Raw genomic sequence first — 27,163 nt, 5'->3', positions numbered from 1 at the left:
TATGTGTATCTTGCTTCTGCAATACAGGTATCACATTCATATTAGGGATGTTTTCTGATAATTAGAGATTATTGAAAATATTCCAGCCCTGATACTCGCATTATTTTTGTGCAAAACCTTAACACTCACCTCACTGTAGAATCTGAAGATCCAGTTACAATAACTCTTTCATCATATTGCAGACAAAGAACTGAGCCAGTATGTCCCGTTAATACTTTCAAACATTCCAAGCTTGTTTTGTCCCAGATCTGTWAAAAAAGGAAGGGTAAATGGCTTATCAAGATCAAGAACATGGATCCAAGACTTGAACAGGAGAGAAAGGAAAACCAGACTCCATGAGGAGYGAGTCTGTCCCATCAGTAGGCCTTGTCCTTCCCTTTAGATTAAGGAAGCCTTGATACAAGTTTTTGAGAGAAGAGTGAAATACCCAACCCTCATGGGGAGATCAAATCCTGTCTGGTCAAAGGAAGTGCCAGGGAGGATGAGAATGGAAGGAAACTCCTGGAAAGAAAACAGCCCCAGCCAAGGACAGTGGCACACAGAGACTCCCCCTCCCGTGGGACACTGATTTTGTCTTTCTAGTCAGCAGAGGTGACCCCTGGCTGGCAGCACCCCAAGCTTCCTGAGCAGAGTGCAGGTGAGAACATTGCCAGGATATCACATTCCACTCYCACCAACCACACAAACCATGAAGGACAAGAGACACCAAGGCAGCACAAGYAGCTTCCCAGGGCAGAACCCCACTCACCTCCAGGGAAAGGACAAAGGGAATGCTCACCTTAATGGAGTTATCTCGTAGGCCACTGATGATCTTCTCATCATCATACTGTAAACAGTAGACCCCTTTGCTGTTTTCAGAGCGGCACTGGATCCTTTGCAAGTTGTGCCTCCCACACCTCCAGTTGGATTCTATAGTCTGACCAGAAGGCAAAAAACAGGAGTTGGCCTGAGGTTGGAGCAGTAGTGTCCCACACCCCTCCAGCTCCCCACTTTTACACACACCATCCTTGAATGTGAAGGATGTAAAACAAATCTCTTCTCCTGCTCCCAGTAAATACACACAAACCACAGTGAATTAGAATTAGTACTTTTGTAATTGGTTATGACAAAAGTTGTGTTTAGTGGGGGGAATTACTGTCAACCAACCTTAATAAGAGTTTCCCAAGGAGCCATTACAGAGACACATTTCAGAGCCCTTCRGTTCCCTCCCATATTTACATAGTCAAGCAACAAAAGCAGCAAAGATGAGACAAGGCTCACATGGTGCCTTATCCAGTCTAATATGTGGGTGAAGGTATTTCCTGGRCCTTCCCTTCCCCTATCAGCCATGTCATCCATTAATTGTAGTTACACATCTTGGAAAGGGGCTTTGAGATATGAAACATCCCTGAGAGTACCTAAAACCCTGATAAAAACAAAGCTCAACAGGAAGTATAGGAATTCAAATAACCCAAACTTGCTTCCCCCTATCCCCCCAACTAAAATCTGTGGAAGGATTTCTCAATGTTTTTATTCTGAGAGATATTTTTTACRGAAAGAGACCTGACATGCCTTAAAAAGATGCAAACTATTTCACAGCAGAACCAGCATGATTTTCAGGACTTAATTTTATTCCTTGTTGGAAAACTGACACTGGATTCAAAGAAATGTAGGATTTTGGACAGGAAGATCCTAACAACAACCATAAGAGAATCTGTGCACAGGACTACAGGCCAACACCTGCAGCACCTGAGCAGGCTGGGTTGATTTCACCTTCCAGTACAGGCAGCTGAACCAGCCATCTGTTTAGCTATTTCCCTGGGATTCTCCCCAAATCCTGCATGGAAACCTCGAGAGAAGCTGACAGACTGTCAGTTTATTTGGAAAAGCCTATTTATTATATAATCCTAACTTCCAAAGCAGTGGCAGGCACCTCTGCAGCTCCTCCAAGATTAAAATTGACTGAACCCTCACTAAAGACAGAAGCAGAGTGTGACATCCCAATTCTAGGAAAACACATCTGGTTCAAGGGAAAACTGACTTTCCACTTTGTTTTCCATGTGTTTGCTCCTTCAATTGTCTCCCATTATGCAATTTGGAGACAATTATACCCAGTCCTAATACAAACCTGATGTGCCCCAGGAATKTGACTAAATCATAAATACTAMGAGATCCTTCTGGAGCAGCAGCTGACAGRTCACTCAKCCCCWCTATTCCCTTCCAGTTTGSTGGGGAAGCTAATGAAATCAGGATAGGGAGGATGTCAGYTGGGATCAGCGTTCCTGGCCAGCCAGTGCCCTGCTGATTGTCACACTGGGAACTGGGCTCAAACCTGACACTGCTCTGGGTCAGCCTTGGAGGGAACAGCCCAGCTCATCACTCTCCTTGCTCACAGAGCATAGGGTGGAAATAGAGGCGGAAGGACAGGCAATTTCCAAGCTTTATCTCAAGGTTTATCATCTGAGCTAGGAGGGCAGGACTGCAGCTCATCAAGAACTCYGACCCTCAGAAGTAGAAAAGGATTGTAGGCATTAATAGCAGGAACGAATATAATCACAGATCTGAAAGGAGGAGATTTAAATGTGAAATAGTAACACTGGAGACACAGGATATAAAGCATCAGAAATCCCAGTCAGCCAATTTAAATAGTTTTAGAAACTATTTATGTTCAGATATTCAGCACTGAATAGCCTTAAGGGAGAGCTTCCCCAAAACCCTGACCTTGGAYAGGTCTGCACTGAGCAGTTGTACCAAGAATGTGCCAGATGAGCTGTGAGTGCTCAAACACCCTGTGAGCACTTCCACACTTCAGCTTCCTGCAGCTGCCACTCCCAACAGCTCCAGAACACACTGGGAACACCACAAATCAGAAATGCTGCTGGTCACAGCTTCCCAAACAACAGCACTTGGTGACAGTGTGCTCACCAGGCACTYGGGACAGGGGCTGGCTCAATTCTCRCAAGTTCACTACAGGAAGCTACTTCAGCTGCTCCCCATAGGAAAATGCTGGCTTTAGATAAAGGAAACTAAAGTCCTGTGTGTGTCTGTGAGGGCAGGAAGTCACTACAGGTGCACATTGTAGCTCTGTGAATAGATGCCATTCCAGTTAGCCACTATGTGGTGTGGCTACTGTGGGAAAACAGTGCCTGTTTTTGGAGAACTTGTAAAATCCCCTTACGCTGCCTTAATTCCTGGGATGCTGGGAAAGCAGCCACAACACACAAAATGTACAGCATCATTTCCCTGGGCAGGAGAGAAAAACCAGATGTGCACATCCAGAGAAAYAACATTTGGGATGGCTGAACAGACTGAGTGGGTGGGCAATTGCAGGACCCTCCGAGAGGAACACGGTTAATGCAGAACTGGCAACCACATGAAAGCTTCTGCTGTAGGGAATTTTTGGTTGTTACTCCACRGTGCAGTGAGTGAAAGGTTTCACTTGCCCCCTCCTGCCAGGACACATCCTAACTGAGTACACTGAGAAGGRTGGACAGCGGGTATGAGGGGAGAGGAGAAGACTGTGTTTATGGACTCTTACAAGCATCAGGGAGTCAGAGATGAATAATTCCACAGTTTATTTGCATATTTATGATTCCAAACCAACACCAAAATATCCAACACCCAGTAGAGTATTTTCTACAGATCCCCTCAAAAGTCTCCTCAGCCTCTGAACCTGGATTTCCCWGTAAAGCAGAACACTGTCTCCTGAGTTCACACCCACAGCTTCTCATGCTCTCCTAAAAGCTCACCAGAGCAACAGCAGCGAGGAGCTCACAAATGCTGCACAACCAACAAAACCTGGACATGCAAGGGATAAAACTGAGCATTTGTCAAAGCATTTGCCACAGCAGGAGAGCCATTTGGCAGCTGAAGTGGTGCATAAATGGACTGAAAGAAAAAAAAGGCATTTAGTGAGGAAAGTACAAATAGAAAATAGTCCAAGATGTAGAGGTATAGCCAAGCTTTGACCATGCCAGAATATATTCACTGGTGCAAAGATGCACAGTGAAAAAAATGCAATTCATCTGGATTAACAGCTGGAATATGAACTATACATTGGAAGTGTTAAAGATAATCTACTAGGAACAAGGTTTTTTCCCCTATTGGATAATGTACACGGTGTTCAGCTCCTTGGCTAATAATTACATTTTTATCCTTGTGAATGTTATTGCAGAGTAAGTGGGTTTATCTTAATCTCATAAACCAAGGAGTTTCTGTTCCCTCTGAATACACAATTCTCCTGCAGGACAAGTGGGGCAGGAAAAACCATTCGGAACATCCACATTTGTTACGTATGTAGGGATTTCTCCTGACATACTAGGCCATGAAAATCCAACCCTTTGTTCTTCTCACGCTTTCTTCAAAGGGAAAAAGGAAAATCTCTTCTGACCATGGCACAGAAAAGACACAAGTAAATGAACTTATGTCACCAGGGTGGAGAGGGCTTAATAATTCATTCATGATAAAGTTAAAAGGGTTTGATAAGCAAAGACAAAATGACAGATTGTCCAAGGCACGAGGTTCTCTGCACCTTTGAGGTTCTTCCTCTCTTGAACTCTCTGAAGTCTATTAAGGGAAAAAACCAGCATCAAGCTCTAAAGAAGGATTCCCCAGATCCCGGCTTCAGTCTGGAATTACTGCTGGGTCTCCAAACTGCTGATAGACAAGGAGGGGCAAAGAGCTTTTGCAATCTCTGCACCAGCCTGAAGAAGAAAGGCTATGACATGTCAATGACGTCGAAGGGTTGGACTGCTCCCCAGGACGCTGCAGGGAAGTGCCTTTCTGGCTGGACTCAGCAAAGCATAAACAGCAAACTCAAAAATATAAACTCTAGATCTAAAGGACATGGAAGCTTTTCCTTGCAAGTTTCTCAGCAAAATTCAAAACTAAAAATTAAGTTGCTAATGTTCACATCTGCTTAGGTAAGATCCAGATGTGACAATGGTGAGGGGATGTGGTTATGTTATACCCAGTCCTAATACAAACCTGATGTGCTCCAGGAATKTATAAAATCATAAATACTAAGAGATCCTTCTGGAGCAGCAGCTGACAGATCACTCATCCCCTCTCACTCCCTTCCAGTTTGGTGGGGAAGMTAATGAAATCAGAATAGAAGGATAGTGAGGGTGTCAGTTTGGGATCTGTTTGGAAATCTGCATGGAACTGATGCTGTGAGTTTGGAGCTGCTCAAAGGCCACCATGTATAACCATCTCTGTCCCTCACTGCAGCTTTGCTGATCCCCTTCTAAAGGCCCATTTTAAAAGCACAGAGCAACCCTGCAATGCTGAGTGAGATCAATCTGGGCAGTGGAATATTCTGATGCCTTACAGAGGAAGAGAACACTTGGAGAAACTGCACTGAAAATCACGGACAAGCAAGGATTATAGGAATAACTCAAGGAGAAAGCTGACAGTGTAATACTGACCATGGAATCAAGCCTGAGGAAAAGACAGCATGTTCTCTTACGTGTCAAAATGGTCTAGTCCAGCTTAGGCAAACAAGATTGGAAAGGCAACATAACCTGCACTTTCAGACCCAAACAACAGTCATTCAGCATTGGGACTGCCTCACTGCCCAGGGTGGTGGGACTGCCTGACATGCTGGGGGWGGCAGAATGCTCCACTGGGGAAGGACATGAGACAGGGATGGTCCCAAGCGCAGCTGCACCTCGTCCCTGGCTTCTGTCTATGGAGGTTGTGCTGGCCACTCTGGCCTGACATTTGCTGTTCTGCTTCCCAGGGAAGAGGCAAAAAATCCGCTCAACTCCCACTCAGGAGCCTCTGGAACAGGAGGATGCAGATGGACAAAGCTGTTCCTCCCTGAAGGGTCCATCCTGACCACCGAGCCCCTCTGCAAACACAACCTCAAAGCACAGGAGCCCAAAGGGATGCCAGGGCAGCCCCTTTTTCATCTCTGCAGCTGCCACGATCACAGTAACACACACTGATGGCTCTGTCYGGTTTTCTCTTAGAAGATCTTAATTTCCACCAATTTCCATAAACTCACACATTTAAGACTAAAATTTCAAACTTATGTTACAGGTGCAACGTCAATACATACAATTGATGTATTGACTTTAAATGGTTCCTGCTTACACCAAAGCAATGCAGGAGAAGTGACTGCTGTAACTGCGAGACCTACAGAGGAAATCTTAAAAATACAAGGCAGAAAGAGTGGAAAGAGAGAGGGGTCCTCTGAGGCACTTTAGAGACCCATGCATCTGACTATACACCGCACCTGACCAAAATAATGCAGCTGAAAAATGTAATTATTGCACCCCTTCAGTTTCATTGGAAATAATAACCATGTTGATGCACCACAACATCAAAAATAGAAAATTCTTACAATCACTGTATATTCTCAGTTAGAAGGGACCCACCAGGATCATCCAGTCCAGTCCYTGTCCCTGCACAGACACCCCAATAACCCCACCCTGTGCATCCCTGGCAGCGCTGTCCAAACTCTCCTGGAGCTCTGGCAGCCTCGGGGCCGGGACCATTCCCTGGGGAGCCTGGGCAGTGCCAGCACCCTCTGGGCACAGCAGAACCTTTCCCTGCTCTCCAGCCTGAGCCTGGCCTGGCCCAGCTCCAGCTGTTCCCTGGCTGCTGTCCCTGTCCCAGGGAGCAGAGTTGGGAGCTGTCCCYGCGCTGCCCCTCGGGAGGAGCTGCAGCCCCCGGGGAGCTCTGCCCTCGGGCTCCTCTGCTGCAGCTGAACCAGCCCAGGGCCCTCAGCTGCTCCTCGGGTGGCCCCTCCAGACCCTTCCCCAGCCCTGGCTCCCTCCTTTGGACACTCTGGAACASCTTTGGATCTCTCTGATATTGGGGCACCCCAAACTGCCCCAGCACTGGAGGCGAGGTCACCCCAGCCCAGAGCAGAGCAGGACAATCCCTCCCTGGGCTGACCCCAGGACAGGGATGTCCCTCTGCCTCCAGGGCACTGCTGGCTCAAATCCAASTGGCCATGGAMCAGGAGCMCCACGTCCTGTTCCTGGGGCTGCTCTCCAGCCCATTGGTGTTAGAAAGCAGAAGTGACAAAGTGGGCAAAGGGAACCGACAGAGCCAAGCCAGGGCCCCACCCAATGGCCGGGGCAGCTGGGAGGGGAGTTCTGCCCTGCTCAGTGGAGAGAGCTGAAATCTGTTCCATGAACCACAAGAACTTTGACCCTCCTGCTCCAAAGCCTTCCCTTTCCTTGGACAGCTTAATTTTTAAGAAATGCTTTTTGGAATATGCCTGTGGAATAGAGATTTCAAGGGCTGGCTGAAAAAGTTTCTAGGCATATAATGCTGACCAGATTTTCCCCACACATGCACATAAAATTTCTCCAGCATCATAATTAGAGCAGTACTAAACAAGCCCATTTCCCTCAGAAATTATACCCTGCAACTTTCATAAACAACCATCTCCCAGTGCTGGCAGGGATTTAGGGCAAGAACTGACTTTTTCCCCTTTTCAAATTGTCCCAAGGCTTAAAATTTCAGTTCCAGTCGTAAAACAGAACTTTTTCAGAATTCAGAAGAACAAAAAGTGTTTATCTGATGGACTGGCACCACAGTTTCCTGAAGTCTTCACAAAAAACACATTTTAATTCTCTTCTTAATGARGTGGACCCAAGTCTCCATGGAAATGAGCTGAGGACACTCACCATGTACATCAAGATAAGGGGAACATTTATGAAATAAAATCTTCTCAACTCATCACCAGAAAYAGATATTTGTGTTAATCCTGAGGGGACGACACAATAGTTGGCCAAGCTTCACAAATAATATGGAAAAAATCCAAGGACTTGGGGTTCTGGAATCAGCAGGATTAAACTTCCCAGCCTGGCACTCTGCCATGAACATGGCCCCATTGGAACAGCTGACCCCRCACCAGCCGGGGGCTCTCCACAAACAAGGTCTTAAACGATGTCCAGTTTTCTAGGATAAACCCTCCAAACCCAATTCAAGGTTTTCCCTTTAAAAAGCACCTAAAGAACCCTGGCAGTTCAACACGTGACTTGGAGACATTTACAGTGACTGGACCACCTCTTGTGAAACAAAACCTAATTAAATATTTGGGTTCACAGTGGAGGTGGGGAGTAAGTATCTCTTTCCAAGAACTTGGTTTCAGATCTCTTAATGTCCTCTTATTTTCAAATCCAATGACTTCAGAAGTGACATTATGCTCCTAAAATGTGTTTGACATGAAATAAACAGACACTGGCATCACTACATTTCTGGAGAGGCAAGGGAAGTTCCTTTTTGCCAAATCCCTGCCTGTATTACCTTCAGCTACCACCAATTTGTGGTTGCATGAACTTCTGACCCACAATGCAAGTAGAGCCCAAGGGAAAGAATTCAAATTTGCTGTTTATCATTCCTCATTTTGCCTTCCAATTGTTAATTSAGGTTTGGGATTATTTTTCAAATTCTGACAGTCAGAGAACACATTTTCCTTTGAGCTTATCTCTGCCCACAACCCAGTTTAGTTGGCAGTAAATTCCTAACTCTCACCCTCAGAAACAATCTAGCAGAATCTGGTTAATCTTTGTGGTAAAACACCAAATGACAAGATTTTTGTGATCCATCAAACATATTTTACTGTATTCAAAAATCAGGTCCACTTTGGATTTGTATCCTAACAACAGCTACATAATTCTATAAAAGCTAATATGGCTCCCTAAACTCTGACCCTCTGTCAGATCTTATTAAAGATCCAGGCAAATATTTGAAGAAAAAACATTTTGATATTCAGAGGCAAGAAATTCTTCATCACAGCTAAGATGAAAGTCTTATTTATGAGATTCTGCACGTTGCTGTGAAATGTGGAAGAATGGGAAAAGTACAAAACTGTGGAAGAGGAACTTCATGCTTAAAAACAGGGAGAGGGAAAAGTTAAYCTCAAAGCAGTTTGATTGTTATTGGTACTCACTCCCTACATTTTAAACAGTGTTAAAAGCTTCTTTTGACAGCCCTTTAGGGAAGCAATTTGTGAAAAGTACTTTAAAGGGTGATTTATTTGAAAATTTTTAACAGACTTTTGGAAGTGGAAGCATTACWGGGTCCTTGACTATGAGCACAAACACCAACCCCTCTCCAAGTGGGAGACCTGGCAAACAGCAATATTTTGGGGGGCTTGGAGGGAATATGAAAGCAGAGAAAAATCTGCTGTGGCCCAATCCCTCTGTCCTGTCCTCCTGCCTTCCCTGCAATCCAGAAATGCCGAGGAACTGGAAGCAGGTATGCACTGCCCGTGCAAATGGAGTGCTGGTGACTCTGGAATTAACCACTGCTTCTCAAACACAACCTTCTCCACTCTGGAAGGCTGGACAAGGATGCATTTCCTTCCTGGGTTTGGGCACAGAGAGGCTCCCCTTACTGTTGCTCCAGGGAAGGGCAGAGGCAGGRGACCACAGCTGGCAGGTCCTGGCTTCTTCCACGCTTCCAAAATGCCCACAGGCCATGGATGGTGTCGAGGTCACTGCCAGCACCTTCATTTCTACCCCAAGTGATTGACAACCACTAAGGACTCCAGTTTTACATGGATTTGTAGACAAGAATGGAAGGGAAGGTGGAGAACTACACAGGATTTTCCCTTGCAGCCCTGATCCTGTTTCCCCACTCTGTCTGAACCACCTGGGAGCTCCTGCCATGGCCAGGAATATTTAACACCTTTAATGATACTTGCATTAGATAGTAACTACAGGAAGCACAMGTGTCAGCAGGTGAATTGTCAGGCAGAAACCACAGCAATAGCTCCCAGTTTCCTCTGCACTCATTGCCAGGCTCATTGCTCAGGGCATTGCTTTTAATGCTGCTGGCACAGTGTGGCTGAGGTTGGGCTCCAGCTCCAGCCCACAGCCTGGGACAAGCCCTGACTGTGCACATCCCACAGCACCACATCACCCACCTGAGCCTCCCTGAACAGAAAACAAACAGCCATGAGCTGAAACTCATAGAAACTTCAGCTTCAAAGGAGTCATAGAAACCTGTGTCTCTTGACTTGAATGCACCAATGTGTTTAGTATCTKAGCTTTTACTTATCAGGCTAGGCAGCGCAAAATTTTCGCCCTAATCTGAGAGTTTAATATATTTATTGTTAATATAATGAAATTAAGGATTTCTGTTTTAAGAAATCTGCCCATTACAGTATATTTTTAATGGTTTATCTTTCCCTACTCTCAGATATTTGGAGACTGACAATATTTTTGTATTTATTATTGATATTGGGGATGAGAGAAGCATGAGGGGTTGGGGTTTTTCCTTCTTGCTTCATCCTAGCAAGAACTGCCTGATTCAGGAGTTTTATTTCTGTGCATTGCAAAGCAAATCTACAGCAACTGAAGAATCATAGCATTAAAGAGCAGACTAGGACAGTTCAGAAGTCTTAGAAAGCCCTCAGAACACCTTCAGGGAATCCTTCCATCTCTAACAACAACAATGCCTACACAAACATTCCACTTACCCAAATGAGATTCAGAAGAATATCATTAAAAGTGTGAGTTACAATAATGCCAAACTGTTTTAGTGATCTGTGCAAACGTTTTTATGCTGCTTTTCCCCCCATTTTCTTCATAAAACTAGGCCAGAATTGTGCAGAAAGAAAGAAATATCACACTAAGAGCTCTTAGTCCCACAGACAACATCACTGGGTAATCATCACTGCAACATCACTCTAATGCCCTACAGGGACAATACATCTCCCCTCAAATAATAAATTGAATCATTCAGCTCACAGGTAAGTATCAAATTTGGTCGTAGGATGCATTGCCCAGGATGCATTTCATGCTTAGTTCTTTATCTTTAAATGTCTATAAACAATGGAGCAAGGTTTATAAAAAGGTATTTGGAAAGTACTTTATGGCTTCCAACAGAACCATTTTACAGCTGGGTTCAGAGTTCAGGATAATTTTGTTTTCCAAGTGCCAAGCGAAACAAATTGCCATTTGCCATTCTGCAGAGTGATTCTGTTAGTTCACATCTGCCTTCAACATCAAAACACATTTCCCCACTAATGAATTTCAGACCAACAATTTCCAATCCCGAAATAAATCCGTGACATTCTGTGGTGTAACCTTAGAGTTTTGCGGTGGGTACAGCAAACAGAGCRAGATACATTTTCTCCTGCTGGCAGAACACTGGGGTGATCCTGATTTATCAGAAATATTTTAAAACCACCAACCAAGCCCAACTCTGTACATCTCAAAACAAGATAAGCAAAATTTCACATCTGAAGCTTCTTTACCACTGATGCCCCAGTGAGTCTGTCATTGTAAGATTGATTATTGCTCCCATCAAACCACTGGAGAGAGGAAAAATACCATATGGGGACCAAAGATGTATTTGCAACAGTCAGTCACTGCTTTAGAAGAAATGTTTGAAATTATTGGTGTTTAAGACATTATCAAATCACCTTCTAAGTGAGTGTGGCCAATATATCAAGCACTCAGCAACACATGGAATTACCTTGGAGTAGTGTGCCCTAAAGCTGCTATTTTATTAAAACCTATAGTCCAGAAGAATTCCAAAACACTTTACATTCAAAAAGGATGGTATTAACACCTAAATCAATGCACTTGCCATGGCAGGGAGTTGCTGAGGGTGTTTTCTGAATCATCCCAAGAGCAGTAATGACACAGATTCATTGCTCCAATATGCACCACCTCTGGAACCCCAAAATCAGCCCTATTATCTGTCCTGCAGACAGGAAAGATCACAACACCTACCTCTATATCCTGGATTATCTTTGGGTATAAGGACCTGTAAAACGAATTGGGGGGCCCATCTGTTGGTCTGTTTTTAAACAGGTACTGATCCCTAGAAAGAAGGAGAAACACAGTTTTCAGTGACCACAAAGAATCCAAACTTCACAGGAATGCWAAGACTGCCCAGAACAAACCCTTAGCACATGTTCTCAAAAATACTTGCAAGAATTTTTAGTATCACTATTACAGSCCTTGTGACTTTGTGATTTGACAAATATTTAAAACGTCCAAGATTAAAAAGATAACAAGTGTTTTCCAGTTCACATTCCCTGCTCCATGAGGTTCCCAGGCAGCAGAGTGCCATCCCCTTGCTCTGTACATGCTTTTGCTCAGGCACACCACTAGAGAGCACAGGGAAACAGGTTTCTGAAGCAGAAMAGCTCTCCTGAAAGTTGGAAAGAACAGAAAAACTCCACTGCCACAAACAGCAATGCTTTCTCTTTGAGAGRCTTCTTCAGCCCAAGCTGCTATTTTACATTTTAAAGAAAAAAAAAAGAAAAGGTTGAACTGGAAATACTTGAGAAAAAGCCCTGCAAATGCACTGCCATTGGTTTGTGSAAGCTGATGGAATTGTTAGTTCTCCCTGCAAGACAGAAATTTCCAAACTTGCACATAGACTTAAGCAAGACAGACATGGGAACACAAAAGGACAGGGACAAAGCCAGAGRAGAAAGGGGAGCTGACAGTTTTGGTCTCCCAGTCCCAGCAGAGATCAGGAACTCAGCAATAGCCATTTACTGTAAACTTCCATTTWGGCAGAGCCCACTGTGAGGGAATTTGTAAAGGAGAACACTGCAGCAGGTGAATTTATACTTACCAACCCCTCCTTTCTGAGAGCCCCTTCCAGAGTGGGTCTGTGCGTACCATCCTCTCAATGAGCTTTTTCCACAGCATTCCCTCGGAGATGACTCGCTGCCATTCTTTACACACCAGTTCTGCTGCACACAGCGATCTGGCATCGAGATATGAAAGGATGTTTTCTGCTATGTGATCTAAGCCTTGCTCTACAAAGAAACGAAGGCAACCAGTGAGACAGTGCACAGGAAACAACTACAGAAGCCTTGCAACACTGATCCAGAGCTGCAGGGCACTGCTGCAACATGGGAACATTGTCACTCCTACAAGCACCAGGAACAAGTGAGTGCACAAAGAGACACCAAAGGATCTCCAAGGTTTTATGTCTTTCCTGCCTGTTGGACTCTCCTTCTGCCCTGGGGAGAGAACCAGCACAACAGAACAGCAAAAGCAGTGTGGACAGGCCCAGGGAGGGGATTCTCCCCTCCACTCTGCTCTTCTGAGATCCCACCTGGAGCACAGATCACAGCTCTGATGTCCCCAGCATAAGGACATGAAACTGTTGGAGCAAGGCCAGACAAAGCCACAGAGCTGCTACAGGAAGTGGAGCACCTGTGGAGCCAGGCTGGGAGACCTGGGAATGTTCAGCCTGGGGAAAGGAAGGGTGTGTGGAGAYCTCAGAGCCTCTTCCAGGGTCTGAAGGGGCTACAGGAGACCTGGGGAGGGACAATTCATCAGGAACTCAGCACCAGGACAAGGGGGAATGGCTTTAACTGCCAGAGGGCCAGATGGATGGGATATTGGGAAGAAATTGTTTCCTATGAGGGTGGGGAGGCCCTGGCACAGGGTGCCCAGAGAAGCTGTGTGGGYTGGAAGAGAAGCTGCCCTTGGATCACTGGAAATGCCTAAACCAGGTTGGATGGGGCTTGGAACAGCCTGGGATAGTGGAAGGTGCCCTTGCCCATGGCAGGGGGGTGGAGTGAGATGGGCTTTGAACCATTCAATGGGGCTCTGTGGACTCAAAATTCGGCACTGTGGAAGCAGCAGAAAGTATTTTGCTACTTCTGGGCACAGAATGTTTTTCTCCTTGAGTACACAATCCCAAAAGAGTGCTGTCTTCAAGCACTGCTTTACTAAGCAGCAGCAATAAGAAGTTAAAATATTGATTCTTTGATTCTTCCCTCACATGCAACAATAGAGAATTCAACTCAGCCCGAGACAGGATTCCACAGGAACAAGTACAGACAGCAGCAGGGAAAGTGTGGGCAAAGATTCTGCAAACACTTTCCTGCAAGGATATCTTTCCTATTTAATCCTCTCCATATTCTGCAGGTGCTAAATCTACTCCTGAATTTTGTGCAGGGCTCTGGTGGCAGAGAATACTCCGGAAACACCACACTCTGAAGCCTGTAGGGAGTGGAGATGAATGACCTGGACAGTAATTTGTTCATTGCAAAAGATGCTTTAAYACCCAAGGGCATTATCCCAATTCACGGATAACTGTCCCTAGATCCATTCTTTTCAAAATTACTCCTGAACTACTTACACCAGAAGCTGGTGGGCCTGAACCTTCTCTTCAGAAAAATCATCAAGACCAGTGTTTTTTTAAAGCAACTTCAACTTGAGCCAACTCRGACTGGAACATTCCATATAGCATCTATTTGGGAGCCAATGGATAAAACTGGTTCTGGTATAAGAAACAGCTAAAAACCCTCAGCATCAGCAGGAGTTGAGTAACTCTCAGATGATGAGGGGTCACAGGCCACCTTCTGCATCGTCAATTCCAGTACAGGATAAATTTAGTTCAGCTTCCCAAAGGTTTCCTGATGCATTCACAATATTCACATGAACAGGTATCACCTGTAGCATCCTTCCTGCAGCTGCTGCTCTCCCACCCTCGGCACACTGAGGGTTGGGCACTGCTGATCCCGCACAACAGCTAGGCAGAGCAGCCTCAGCAGGGAATCACAGAGAACTCCAAAGGAAAGGGATGAGACTCCAAACAAAAGCCTCTGGACAGAATTCAGCCCAGGAGCTAAATTACCTGCTGGAATTTCACCTGCAGCCTGAGGATGCTGGTCAACAAGTTACCACAGACTCCCCGGATGGTTTGGTTTGGAAGGGACCTTAAAGTTCACCTCATTCCACCTCCCTGCCAGGGGCAGGGGCACCTTTCTCCAGAGCAGGTGCTCAGAGCCCATTATCAGGGGACTGGGGACACACAGACATTCCTGACACAGACATTCCTGACACAGACCACAGAAGCAGCCTGACAACCCCTGTGATCCTTTTAGATCACCACAGGGTTGGATTTAGGTCTGAAATGCACTCACCATCCCAGAAACATGTCAGGATTGGGGTCTGGCCCAGTGATCCAGGACTAGGTGCTGCAATATTTGATTTCCTAACTCAATTTATACCTCTCCAAAGCCCTGGGCACTGAGGCAGGAGCTGCTGGGACCAATAGGCACAATACATCTGATGACTGCAGAGAGCTGCCAGCAAAGACCTCACAGGACACCAAACAGGGGGAACACTGCCCACATTTCTCTTTGCCCCTTGCCCAGACCTTGTCTCCTGCTCAGGGGCCTGATGGAGTAAAGCTCCATATGCAAAAACCACTCTGATAATCAACTTGCACTGAATTTAAAACAGCAACCAAACTTTTCTTGCCCACATTCCAACCACAGCGTCACTGGTCCCACAAAAAGTCATTGCTAAGTCTGTTCCTYATTTCAAAGGATCTGCAATTTTGCTTTCCACACAACTCCCCTGAATCTGAGATGTTGAGTAACTTCATTTTCATAAGTAACATAACCCCTTGGCCAAGCATGAAAAAAATCTTTCAAACCAGGAGATGACGACCTTTTTAATTTTCCACTTTATCTCATGACAGCCACTTTAGGCTTCAAACACTCCTGACAAATCAAAGAAACTACTGTTATTTTTTTAAGCATTAAGAAAGTGTGTTCATATAGTCCTCCACTGCACACTAAATTTCATGTGGCCTTCATAAAAATGAGCAGCAATAGAAAGCARAAACYAATACATGTAGTCTTATTCATTTCYTCTACGTAATGKAGAGAACTGTAACAAGGATTTAAAGGAAGGTGAAAGCTCCAACAATGTAAATTGGGTTTATACATGTTTTTCAACACCAACCATGATAACAGATTCAAAGAACTGAAATGCAACTATGTCCAAATAACTGGTGGGTCTCAAATCTCACCAATTCCAAACCAGCAGATTCTCTCCTAACACCAGCACATCTCAGAGCAGCTTGAAACTGCCCCATCTCCTATACCAGCAATTGGAGGAAAATATCAGGGCATTTTAAAYCCATGGTGAAAGTGCCGTGCCAGTCTGGCACATCCCAATCTTTCCAGTCAATAACAATTACAACATTCTAAATACTGTTTCCTGCAAATTAATCTTACTGTGATATTATGTGATTTGAAACATTTCACAAMGTTTCTCCCCCAGAAAATACAATCATTGCAAGGTCACTTTCAAGAGTCAGTTTTAAATCCGGAGTTTTGGGTATCAAGAAGACACATTGTGCCAAGTGCAGGATACAACACAAACCAAACCAACACACAAACAGGTCTGCTGTAAGCAGAATTCATTTCTCATTGTGAGGGATTCCGTTGAGAACAGGGCACACACCAAATTTTAACAGGAACAGCTCTAACAGTTATTTGAGACTATGYACCAAATAGTCATGTTCAACAACACAACGTATCCCAGAATCCCAGAGTGGRTGAGGCTGGAAGGGCCCCCAGGGCTCTTCTGGTGCCACCTCCCTGCTCCAGCAGGGCCATCCCAGAGCACAGGGCACAGCAGTGCCCACACAGCTCTGCAATAGCCCCAGGCAGGGACACTGCACAGCCTCTCTGCACAATCTGGGCASGGCTGGGCACTGCCCAGGGCACAAGTTCTGCCTCCTGTGCAGGGGGAGCTCCCTGGGCTCGCTCCCTGCCCGTCCCTGGGCTGCCATCGCTGGGTGCCCCCCGCAGCAGAGCCCGGGCCCTGCTCGGAGCCCTCCCTGCACACAGGGACAGCCAGGCCTGAGGGCCCCTCTGGGCTGGGGCTCCTCTGGAGGCTGAGCAGCCCCGGCTCCCTCAGCCTTTCCTGGGCACCGAGATGCTCCGGGCCCTTCCTCATCTGCGCAGCCTCCGCCGGCCCCGCTCCAGGAGCTCCAGGTCCCTGCTGTGCTCAGGAGCCCCGAGCTGGACACAGCACTGCAGAGGAGCATCCCAGGGATGCCCACAGGGGCAGGATCCCCTCCCTGACCCGCTGGCAATGCTCTGCCTCATGGCCCCAGGATCCATTGGCCTCCTTGGCCCCAGGACACGTGGCTAGGCAGAGGAAGAGGCTGTGCAGTCCATCTCTAACCCTKCCATCACCAAAGACTCATCCAGATTTTCTCAGCACAGAACACATCACATTTCTGGGAGGAAGAAGTTTCTCTCTAAAGCACTGCAGTTCCCAAAGCAAACAGTGCAGAAGCCATGGCACTCAGCCCATGCAACTGCAAACTCTGTGTGAGCAGAGCCCTACACTGAGGTTCCTGGAGAAAAGGTGTCTCAGGTTCCCATTCCACTCCATTTCTTTCAACAGCCATTATCCACCACCTGACCTTAGCTCACCTTCTCCTCTCCAGAGCTAAGTGATGCATTCACTGTCCTCCCTGCTTCTGTAGCTAAAGRTGTAGTAATATTTACCTCACACAGRAATGTTCAGTCAAATCGTTAGGTAAGAAGGAAATAGTTCTAAGAAATGTCAGAATTGATCACTCACTTCAATTAGGCTACTGTGTTTCATGGTCACTAATTAAATATAATAATTAATGATGGCAAATTTTGGAATAAGTTAGCAGAAACCAGCAACAAACACCAAAGAGAGTTAGACAATTTCAGCAGCCACAGAAATTTCTGAAAAGAAAGAAACACACCCTGATGCCAACAGTATTCTGTTAAACATGGCACAGTGACAAAGCCACCAACTTCCTGCTCTCCCAGAGATCCATGGCTCTCATCTCCCAGAGATCCATGGGACAAGGCACTGGGAGTGAGCAGTGGCATGGCAGGAGTGCAGACACATCAAACCAACCTCTTCAGATGTCCAGAATTCCCCTCAGCAAAGAAGAAGAACACCCCCCAGCTATGCCTGGGCTCCAAAAAAGCCAGGAGCTCGTAATACTCTGGTGACAAGCAAATCTCTTCGTGCCTGGACACTTCAGGTGCAAAATCCTTTACTCTTGCATATAAAGGCTGCAGGTGAATGAGAAAATGAATGATGCAAAGTTCATCACAAACTGAACAGCCAAAGGAGGAGCTGTCCTTGGCATGAGTAGGGCTAAGTACCCCTGGTGTCTCCRGGGAAGGTGGAAACGTGGGATCTTTGCTGAACAGGGACCTGGGACTGGATGCTGTTCTCACACCAAAGGGAAGAAGTGTAACTTTGCCCATAGCAAACCAATCATCACATGTGTACTAAACCTCTTAGATGAGGSAAAGTGAGAAAAGCACCGAGCAGACCCTAACCGTGCCTGTATTTCAGCCATGAACTGAGGTAAGCTTGTGTATGGCACTGAATACGTTGCTCACACCGTGTGCTTACAGTTCTGGGCAATTTTTGAWGTGTAAAGATGATGAACACAACAGATGTGAAATGAACAACTCCCAAGGGAGAAAGTGGTGGCCAAACAGAAGATGCTGAAATGATATGGAGTAGAGAAGCTTCAGCATAACAGAACTGTGGCCTTGAAGTGCCTGAAGGAGCTGAGAAAGATGGTGAGAGACAATTTACAAGGGCCTGTAACACAAGGGGGAATGGCTTCAAACTACCAGAGGGCAGGGATAGATGGGATAYTGGGAAGGAATTGTTCCCTGKGAGGGTGGGGAGGCCCTGGCACRGGGTGCCCAGAGAAGCTGTGGCTGCCCCTGGATCYCTGGMAGTGTCCAGACCAGGCAGGAGRGGGCTCRGAGAACCCTGGGACRGTGGAAGGGGGAAGAACRAATGGGCTGAAAGGTCTCATCCAACCCAAACCATTCTGTGATTCCATGATGTTCACAGATAAATAAATATTGTTTATCTGTTACTGCTATCTCCTGGCAACAAACTCAGCCATTACTCTRCCCTAAAGGAGAGGATAAGGACACAGAGGAGCAGCAGAGTTACCCAAAATCCATCTACGAAAAGGCGTCACTGCAGAGCATCCCTTTAAATGAACATTTACCTGGTTCTGTGGTTTTTGTTRTTGTTGGTTTAGGATTTTCCCCCATTCTCAATCCCTGTATTGTTTTTCAGAAGACACTGAACAGTTCAGCTTGAGGATAAAATTTGAAATACACTTCAGAGTCATTACTGGCGCATCTTTTGGGTTTCCACAGTTGAATCAAGCACACACACATTGGAAGCTTATTATAGGAATATCCCAATATTAGAAACCCATGTTGTATTTTAAATCCTTTGTGTAAGAACATCCATATCACTTGAGTAGTGTCTGAAGWATTTGATTTAGCTACAATTATATAAAGAAAGTCCCAACAGTGCAGCACATACCAGGGCCTGCCTTCTATCCACACCAACACCTTTCAGCACGAGGCAAACACAGCATTGTCAAGTCCATGGTTTCRTGACTTCCTGTTCAGAAAGGATTCACATTATGTTCCTGTCTAAGTAACATAATGTGAAATCAGCCACTTACACTCAACTGCTTTTGGTTTTCTTTCTTGTCAAACAATTTCACAGAGATTTTTCTGAAGTTCTCCAGATTAAATGCAGTTGCCCAAACTGATTAAGAAAAATGACACATGACAGAGCAGGACAACACCCCACCAATCCCCCACTCCGTGCATCCCTGGCAGCACTGTCCAAACTCTCCTGGAGCTCTGGCAGCCTCGGGGCCGGGACCATTCCCTGGGGAGCCTGGGCAGTGCCAGCACCCTCTGGGCACAGCAGAACYTTTCCCTGCTCTCCAGCCTGAGCCTGGCCTGGCCCAGCTCCAGCTGTTCCCTGGCTGCTGTCCCTGTCCCAGGGAGCAGAGTTGGGAGCTGTCCCTGCGCTGCCCCTCGGGAGGAGCTGCAGCCCCCGGGGAGCTCTGCCCTCGGGCTCCTCTGCTGCAGCTGAACCAGCCCAGGGCCCTCAGCCGCTCCTCGGGTGGCCCCTCCAGACCCTTCCCCAGCCCTGGCTCCCTCCTTTGGACACTCTGGAACAGCTTTGGGTCTCTCTGATATTGGGGCACCCCAAACTGCCCCAGCACTGGAGGCGAAGGTGCCCCAGCCCAGAGCAGAGCAGGACGATCCCTCCCTGGGCTGACCCCCAGGACAGGGATGTCCCTCCTGCCTCCAGGGCACTGTCATTAAACTCATCTCATCCCAAGGCTTTTCGAGGCTCCTGTGCACAGTGGCACCACAGGCTGATGGATGTTTGATTGAGCTGAGCCCAGATTTTCACCTTAGGCAGCTCACACTTGTGTGCTGTCACTGTGGCACTCGTGTGCTGTCGCTGTGGCACTGTGCCTACTGTGTCCTCCTGCCACACACATCCTGCACACTGTGATCCAGCATCTCACTGAGCTTTAAGGATAAACTGGGAATTATTAGGCAAAAGCTCTTTCTTTATCAAGATGTCCAGTTTTCAAAATCCTGTATAACACTGATCACAGTTAAAACCAAATTTTTAAGAAGTCAGAAATTCGTTAAAAGTGTTTTCTGATGTTAAAATCTGCCAGTCTCATCTTCTATGAACACACAGAGCCTCCAAAGTCCCACACTGAGAATGCACAAATGCTTTGCTCTGTTATTGAGTGCACTCTTAAGATTTTTATTGCTTGCAAAAGTGCACAGATTTAAACTGCCACATTCAAAAGAGATGTCAAGTGCAATATTTACCCTCATTAACATAGTAGGAACAGGGTCAAAGCACAGATACGAAGGACAGGCCCACTAGACTTATGTCAGACAACATGCTAAGTTTAAGACACAGAAAGGCCTGAAATAGCTGCATATCCTTATTTTACACTAGGAGACAGTGATTTGTTTTAGAAAGTTTCTGAAGTAGGTACTAAAATGAATTCATTTTCTGAAGGGAAATTAATTTAACATCTATTGGTGGACTTTTCAAAGGAAAACATGACACCCATCTCTTATGCCTCTACAAGAGTTCCTACAGTTTTATAGAAAAAGATGAAAAGTCAGAGCTGTTGGTTACAGGGACCAGCTGAAGGTTTGGCTCAATTTCAATACTAAATTAAAACAATTAAAATTCACAGGGATTTCCAAAGTCCGTGTATAGATATCTCTTTGTATGAAAATGAAACTCAAATGTGCGATGTCAACTCTCTAAACATAATTAACATTAGATAMAAAACAATCACTCAGATCAAGAAACACACCACAGGTACTACTTTGTCACTGAAAACAAGGAAAGTCAGATTCCATCAACTTTTTTCTATTTTTCTTCCATTCTCACAGGTGTAAAATTGGTCAGGACAGCAGCAAGCAAGCATTACTTCTGCTTAAAACAAAAGAATTTKACTTTTTTAAGACAAGTGGAGCCATCTTTTAAAAAGGCATCATGGAATATCCTGAGCTGGAAGAGACCAGGATCATCAATTCCAACTCCTGACYGTGCACAKTATAACCCCAAAAGTCCCTCCACATGCCTCAGAGTGGCACTTCACTGTTATCCCTTAATGTGATTACAGCCTAACACAGGATTGATTTCAATCAGCTCAGATTAAGTTCCTGGATAAATTTAGACAGATGTTCTTCGCACGCCAGAGCACCTTCAAGAAAGGCTGAATGTGGGAGCAATTCCCAGTATTTACAYTGGAAAAAAGCAATAGAAGTTGTAAAGATATATTTTGATATATACATATGTGGTGTAAACAAGTGTCATCTTACAAAGCTCCCAACGTTTTCTTAGGGCAGAAATACGTTTCTTAGGGCAGAAACAGGAAAGATCTGTGTAAATCTGTATCAGCCCTGAGGTATAAAAGCAAACAAAATAAAACTGTAATTRAAGATCAGACTTGCACATGAAGGGTGTGGAGACTCAGTCACACAAGGAGCAGTGAAGGACCTAGGAAAGGGGCTCAGCCWGGAGCAAAGGGGGATCAGGGGGGACCTTGTGGCTCTGCACAACTCCCTGACAGGAGGGGACAGCCGGGGGGGTCGGGCTCTGCTCCAGGGAACAGGGACAGGAGGAGAGGGAACGGCCTCAGGCTGGGCTGGGGAGGGGCAGGGGGGACATCAGCAGGAATTTCCCCATGGAAAGGGTGGTCAGGCCTTGGCAGGGGCTGCCCAGGGAGGTTTGGAGTGCCCATCCCTGGAGGTGTCCAGGGAAGGGCTGGAGGTGGCACTGAGTGCTCTGGGCTGGGGACACGGTGGGCATCAGRCACAGCTTGGGCACAATGGCCTTGGAGGGCTTTTCGAACCTCAATGACTCTGTGTTCACGATGACTCCCTACTTCCCCTTAATTTTAGTTAAACCCAGGTACTCCCAAGAGAAATGGACATTCAGTATTCTGAGTTCAGGCTGAAAGGAACAGTCACAGTCCCTGAAGAGGACAGCTCTGCCCAGGAAGTGTGGAGCACCTTCTCCTGCGTGGCCAGAGAAGCTCAGTGTTCTATAAAGTCAATCCTGTGAACCAGAGACAGGATTGTRGGGGGAAAAGACACTCCTCCCTTCCAGAACACTCTTGCACATTTTTTAAGCTTCTTTTTTTAAGAAAAKAGAGCACATATAAATTTCCTATCACCTCCTGTGCCCTCCTCCATGGACTAAGTTCTTCTCAACGATGTCTGACAGATGAGCCAAAATCCTCCTCAGCACTTCCAAAAGTCGAATTTCCTTAGGTTTTGTGAAACTACAGCATCACAGAAACCAGGAAGCCCTGACACGGAAGCAGATCCTGTCCCACACACCAGGAASGGCCCCACACAAGACCAGCCGAACACACCAATGGCTACCAGAGCATCAGTACCACCAACTTGCAAAGAGATTTTACTTCAGAGGTTCCTGTACACAGAAAACCACCAATTCCTTTTAGGATTTGAATCTCATCCCCAGTGTTCAGTGGTGTCCTGGCATTCCTGGGATAACTCACAGGCTGCTCACACACTGCAGGGTGAAGCTGTGCCATTGTGTTGCCCATGGCACACGGAACACACTGACCACTTATTCCAAGCTTATTTCTCACTYTGAAAACAATGTACACACATTTACCTTTCCAGGAATCAAATGAATCACTGTCCTCAGCAGCAAAACCCCAGAGATACAATTTCTTCCAAAAATTAATGCAAAAATAAACTTACCAGGAGATTACAAGCTAGAGATTCTATATATCCACTTACTGCTGCTCTGTGAGCAGCAGAGCAAGCGTAAGAACAGAGGCTGACATTTGTGAGTGCCAGAAGAAGTTGTGAGTAACTGAAAGGAGGGATCATGGCTAGACAATACAACAAAAATTCCCAAGTGTTTTTGCTCTTAGGTCAGCAACAAGAGTAGCCAAGCTAGCACTCATCTAAGCAGCAACTAACAACWACATTAAAATGTAAGCTTTCATAAGCTAAAACACCTCTGCATTTTCTGTACCTAGGGGGTTTGTATGAAAAAGGAGTTTAGACCAAAGCTTGCAGATAGAACTTTTGTGATGACTCAGTTCCAACTCGAGCGTAAATTCTTCAGGATACACCAGTCCAGCTATTTTAACGTGGAACAACACTGGCATCCAGTGGCCAATTCAATTAATCACAGAAGGGATTCAGCCACCCTCCTGCCCTTCTCTGCACCAGGAAGCAGCACTCACTTTATAAAGGACACAGTAACAGAGGATGTTCCCAGGAGTCTGCTCACCCCCAGAGCCCCGAGCAAACCCTTTCTCCTTGCAGCTGCTGTCAGACACTCTGKGATTTACCTGGCAGCGCAGTGATGAAGTCCCGCTGTAACATGGGCTTCAGGTAAGAGTTAATATGTCCATGCTGATAGTGACACATTCGGGAAATGAGGTGTTCCACAAATTCCACTTGATCTGATTCAGACCACTGGTCAAAATATTTTATACACAAGTCTTTTTCCTTTTCGTAGTTTCCTTCTGATGGTCTTTTTCTTGAGACAATCACAGATGAAGTTCCATTACTTATCTGGGGTTGGAAAAGGAACATTATTTATGTGTTAGTATATATTTAATTATTGACATTTATATATAACCTATAGGAACAGTTTAATAGAAACTCTCTCGAGGAAGAACATGCAAGAAGATGCAAAGAAACAATCAAAACTAAATTTTAAAACACATTCTTCAAGATACGGGGTACATCATATGAATTTTAAAAAGTTTTCAAAGTCTTTCACAGACTTTATTCCTACATTATTTCTCACACAGAAAGTCTTGAATTATTCCTTCCTTTACACCTCTTACCATTTAAACTACAAGGAACTTAATTGCTTTTAGAACTACGTTTCCCAGCTCAAACCAGTGGTTTCCCAGCATATTGCATTTGTCTCCACAAATGTTTTGCTCAGGTTCTAGCAGTTAAAATAAGAAATAAAGTTGGATATAAATATTCAAATTAACACACAAATTCAAAACCCTCATGGCAGTGTTGAACTGGTTGTCCATAAACAAGAACRGAGAATCAAGGGCTCGTTTTGTTTTTGCAAAACAGCTCCTGTCAATGTTTGGGTCATCCATATAAACACCTCATTAAAATCCTGGGAGCTTCAGCCTCAGATCAGGATGCCCCAAGAACACCCTGGCAGGAGTCACTGCTAATTAGCGAGCACAAGCTCAGAGTGATGCCAGCTCCTATGAGCCCCTCAGGAGGCCAAGAGGCTGCTGGAGAGCAATTGGCAGATCTCTGAAATATTCCCAAACTTCTCCAAAGCAAATCACTTGCAAGTCCTTGCCATGTTGAATTTCTCTTTTTAAACAACAGTCATGTGCTCAGAAATACAAACGAACTTTATTCCCAAGGATCCCTTGATGCAGCATTGTCCTTCCAAGGTCAGCACAAACCACAAAATCTGAGCAGAACTGGTAATTTCTCAAGGATTATCCACTGGCATCATCCTTCRCTCGAAGGCTGAGCTGATTTTAGGAGGATACAGCCAACTATGTCCAAGGATGATTACGCAGACCCAAGATTGGGGCATTTCTCAAAGCAGGAACACAAAATCATGGCACCTCCTCTCCTTCTCCATTCATGTTAGTCCTACCTGCCACAGGGTATTTTTCTTTGGAGACTCATCTTCATTCTGATCCTCCATTACTGACGTGTTCTGGAAAAAAAGAACAAATATTACTTGAGCTTTTTACTCTGTGACAATTTCTTGCTCTACAAGCATTACAAAAAAGCAAATCAATCGAACAGATAAAATTCATTCTCCCAGTGAACAGAATTCTCAAAGACTTCTGGCCACAAAACCTGAGTATTATAAATAAATTCCCCTTTTAACTGACATGTTTATCAATTCCATTTACTGTAAAGATAACTCCCCAACCCCGCTTCAATTTCCTTTGACAGGTTTTCATGCAGCCTTTCAATGCTTTTCTCACTGGGAAATAAATTCACTTTCATCCTACTCAAGCTAAAGCAATTAAACCTGTCAATGTATTCAACCAGCACTTTCTGCCAAAGTTAAATTGCACACAGCTAGGCAAAAAAAAATTCACAATACACTACTTACATGCAACAGAATATGTTTTTTTCCAGCTCTAGGAATAGGGATCATTCTCTGCAGAATGTCTCTGCAATTCACTGTCCAGGCTGTGTCTACAACCCTTGGCAGTCACCTCGRCCTTTACTGTAGTGCTCTCCCCGCATGGAAACTGTTCTTTACTACTGCTTTCCTCCCTTTCCTTCACCAACAAAAGATGTAAGGATTTCTATAAACCTTCAGCTGCAAATACTTCTCTGAGCTCACCAAAATCTTTCCCTCCTTTCTCCCCCTGTTGCTGATGAGCTGCTCCCTTTCCCTGTCCATGGCACACCCACCATCTCCTCCTCCGCATTCCCAGGTCCATCATTCCCAGGCATTCCTGCTTCGTCCAGCCCTGCCTGCCCCCATCCCCATGCCCAGGTGACTGGCAGAGGGTTAGCAGGACAAACTGAATGTCCTTAAACACGGTCTGTATTTATTTCAGCCGTCTTCCCTTCTGTCTCAGCAGAAACAGGAACAAGGCTGAAGTAAAACACAATGGAAGAAGTCACACAATTCCTTTACTCTGGCCATCATAGATTATGGATAACTCTTTAATAACTGCATCCACCCCCACTCAAAACACAATTCCAGCTCAAAAGCATTCCACTCCTCCTCCTTCTTCCAAAAGGATGTGCTGCAGAAATGCAGAAAACTTGGAAAAATGAACAGTACCCTGTCTATAGCAACGCTTCCTCCCCCACCCAACTGCCTTGGCTCAGGTTTACCTTGAGCCCTCCTTGTTGGTGTGGAAGAACTTGTGTCACACAGACTTTGGATGACAGGATAAAAACTGTGGCCACAGCTGATGGAAAGCCTCAACTACCTGGTTATTACACAYATGACAGTGACACATACAAGCCCAGGAGGTGGCTGGAGGGGAATTCACTATGAGATAAAGGCAGAAAATGTTTGGGGTGACTCMACAACAACACGGGTTTTAGTGTTTCTGGACAGACATGGAACAGACAACCACACCTTCCATGGTTTTTGAAGTCAGTCTCTGGAGGCCCATCCCAGCTGTCCATAACCACATCCYACTCTCAATGAGCCCCTCTCACCGCATGCAAAGGAGTGCAAGGGATGCTCTCCTGMAGCAGGGAACACACAGCAGTCCCTCACTGACTGGGACCGAGCCAGCCCACACCAGTTACACCGTTGCGGAAAGCAAACATGCCACCAGGGAGCTATGCATGGTTTCTTTGATTTTATTTTATTTCGATACGAATATGCAAAAATACTCATTAGAGTGATTATATGTTGTTAATGGTGCATCCTATTAGTGTGGCCTCAAATAAGTAAGAAACATCTCATCTCCTTTGGCAGCTGAAGGCTAAAGAAGCTCATGATCCTGGGAGATACGAGCAAGGAACACTGAGAATATCAAACATAGGTGGCTTGGGTCAGCAAATTCAGCAGAAATCCCATATTTTGTCCATCTATCCCCCTTAACCTGAATTCAGCAGGGCACAGCAGAACTCTGCCACCACATTTCTCCCTTGATCAGAAAATATCTCAGAGACCGTCATCAGYTTTCCCTGGGTTGGGCACTAAGAACTGCCTCCTGAACATGATGTCATTCTAGGATCATACAGTTACATTACAGCATAACAGCACTGTGACACAGAGGGCAGGGACACAAATGTCACCAAAATCATGGGACTTCCACACCAGCAGACTGCAGAGTGAGCTTCCCTGTGTGCTGTGCACCTGCTCAATTCCACTGTGCCTCCATTGCTGCCCACTGGGAAAGAAAACTGGGGAGATGGTACATCCTTGGAATCTCACAGAATCATGAAGGCTGGAAAAGACCTCCAAAATCATCCAGTCCATCTTTTACCCAAACACCGTATCCCCAGCCAGAGCACTCACTGCCACCTCCAGCCCTTCCTTGGGATTGGCACTCCAAACCTCCCTGGGCAGCCCCTGCCAAG

The 27,163-nt window shown here is 45.6% G+C and overlaps 1 protein-coding gene across 2 annotated transcripts in view; it reads right to left on the bottom strand.

Moving 5' to 3' along the window:
- The window catches only part of FBXW11 (F-box and WD repeat domain containing 11), a 67,676-nt gene that overhangs the window by 10,959 nt on the left and 29,554 nt on the right, over positions 1 to 27,163 (bottom strand). For both annotated transcript variants that reach the window (XM_057379751.1, XM_057379750.1), the window contains exons 2-7: positions 24,747 to 24,809; positions 23,446 to 23,671; positions 12,541 to 12,727; positions 11,685 to 11,775; positions 779 to 916; positions 130 to 248 (exon numbers count right to left, since the gene is read on the bottom strand). In XM_057379751.1, the coding sequence (XP_057235734.1) occupies positions 130 to 248; positions 779 to 916; positions 11,685 to 11,775; positions 12,541 to 12,727; positions 23,446 to 23,671; positions 24,747 to 24,797 (812 nt within the window). In that variant the 5' untranslated portion in view covers positions 24,798 to 24,809. The remainder of the gene's footprint in view (positions 1 to 129; positions 249 to 778; positions 917 to 11,684; positions 11,776 to 12,540; positions 12,728 to 23,445; positions 23,672 to 24,746; positions 24,810 to 27,163) is intronic.

The sequence above is a fragment of the Malurus melanocephalus genome, unplaced genomic scaffold (genome assembly GCF_030028575.1).
Source record: "Malurus melanocephalus ecotype Western Australia unplaced genomic scaffold, MMel_1.1 scaffold_420, whole genome shotgun sequence".
NCBI lineage: Eukaryota > Metazoa > Chordata > Aves > Passeriformes > Maluridae > Malurus > Malurus melanocephalus.
Note: the sequence above shows the minus strand (reverse complement) of the source record. Positions and strands in the feature narration are given on the sequence as shown.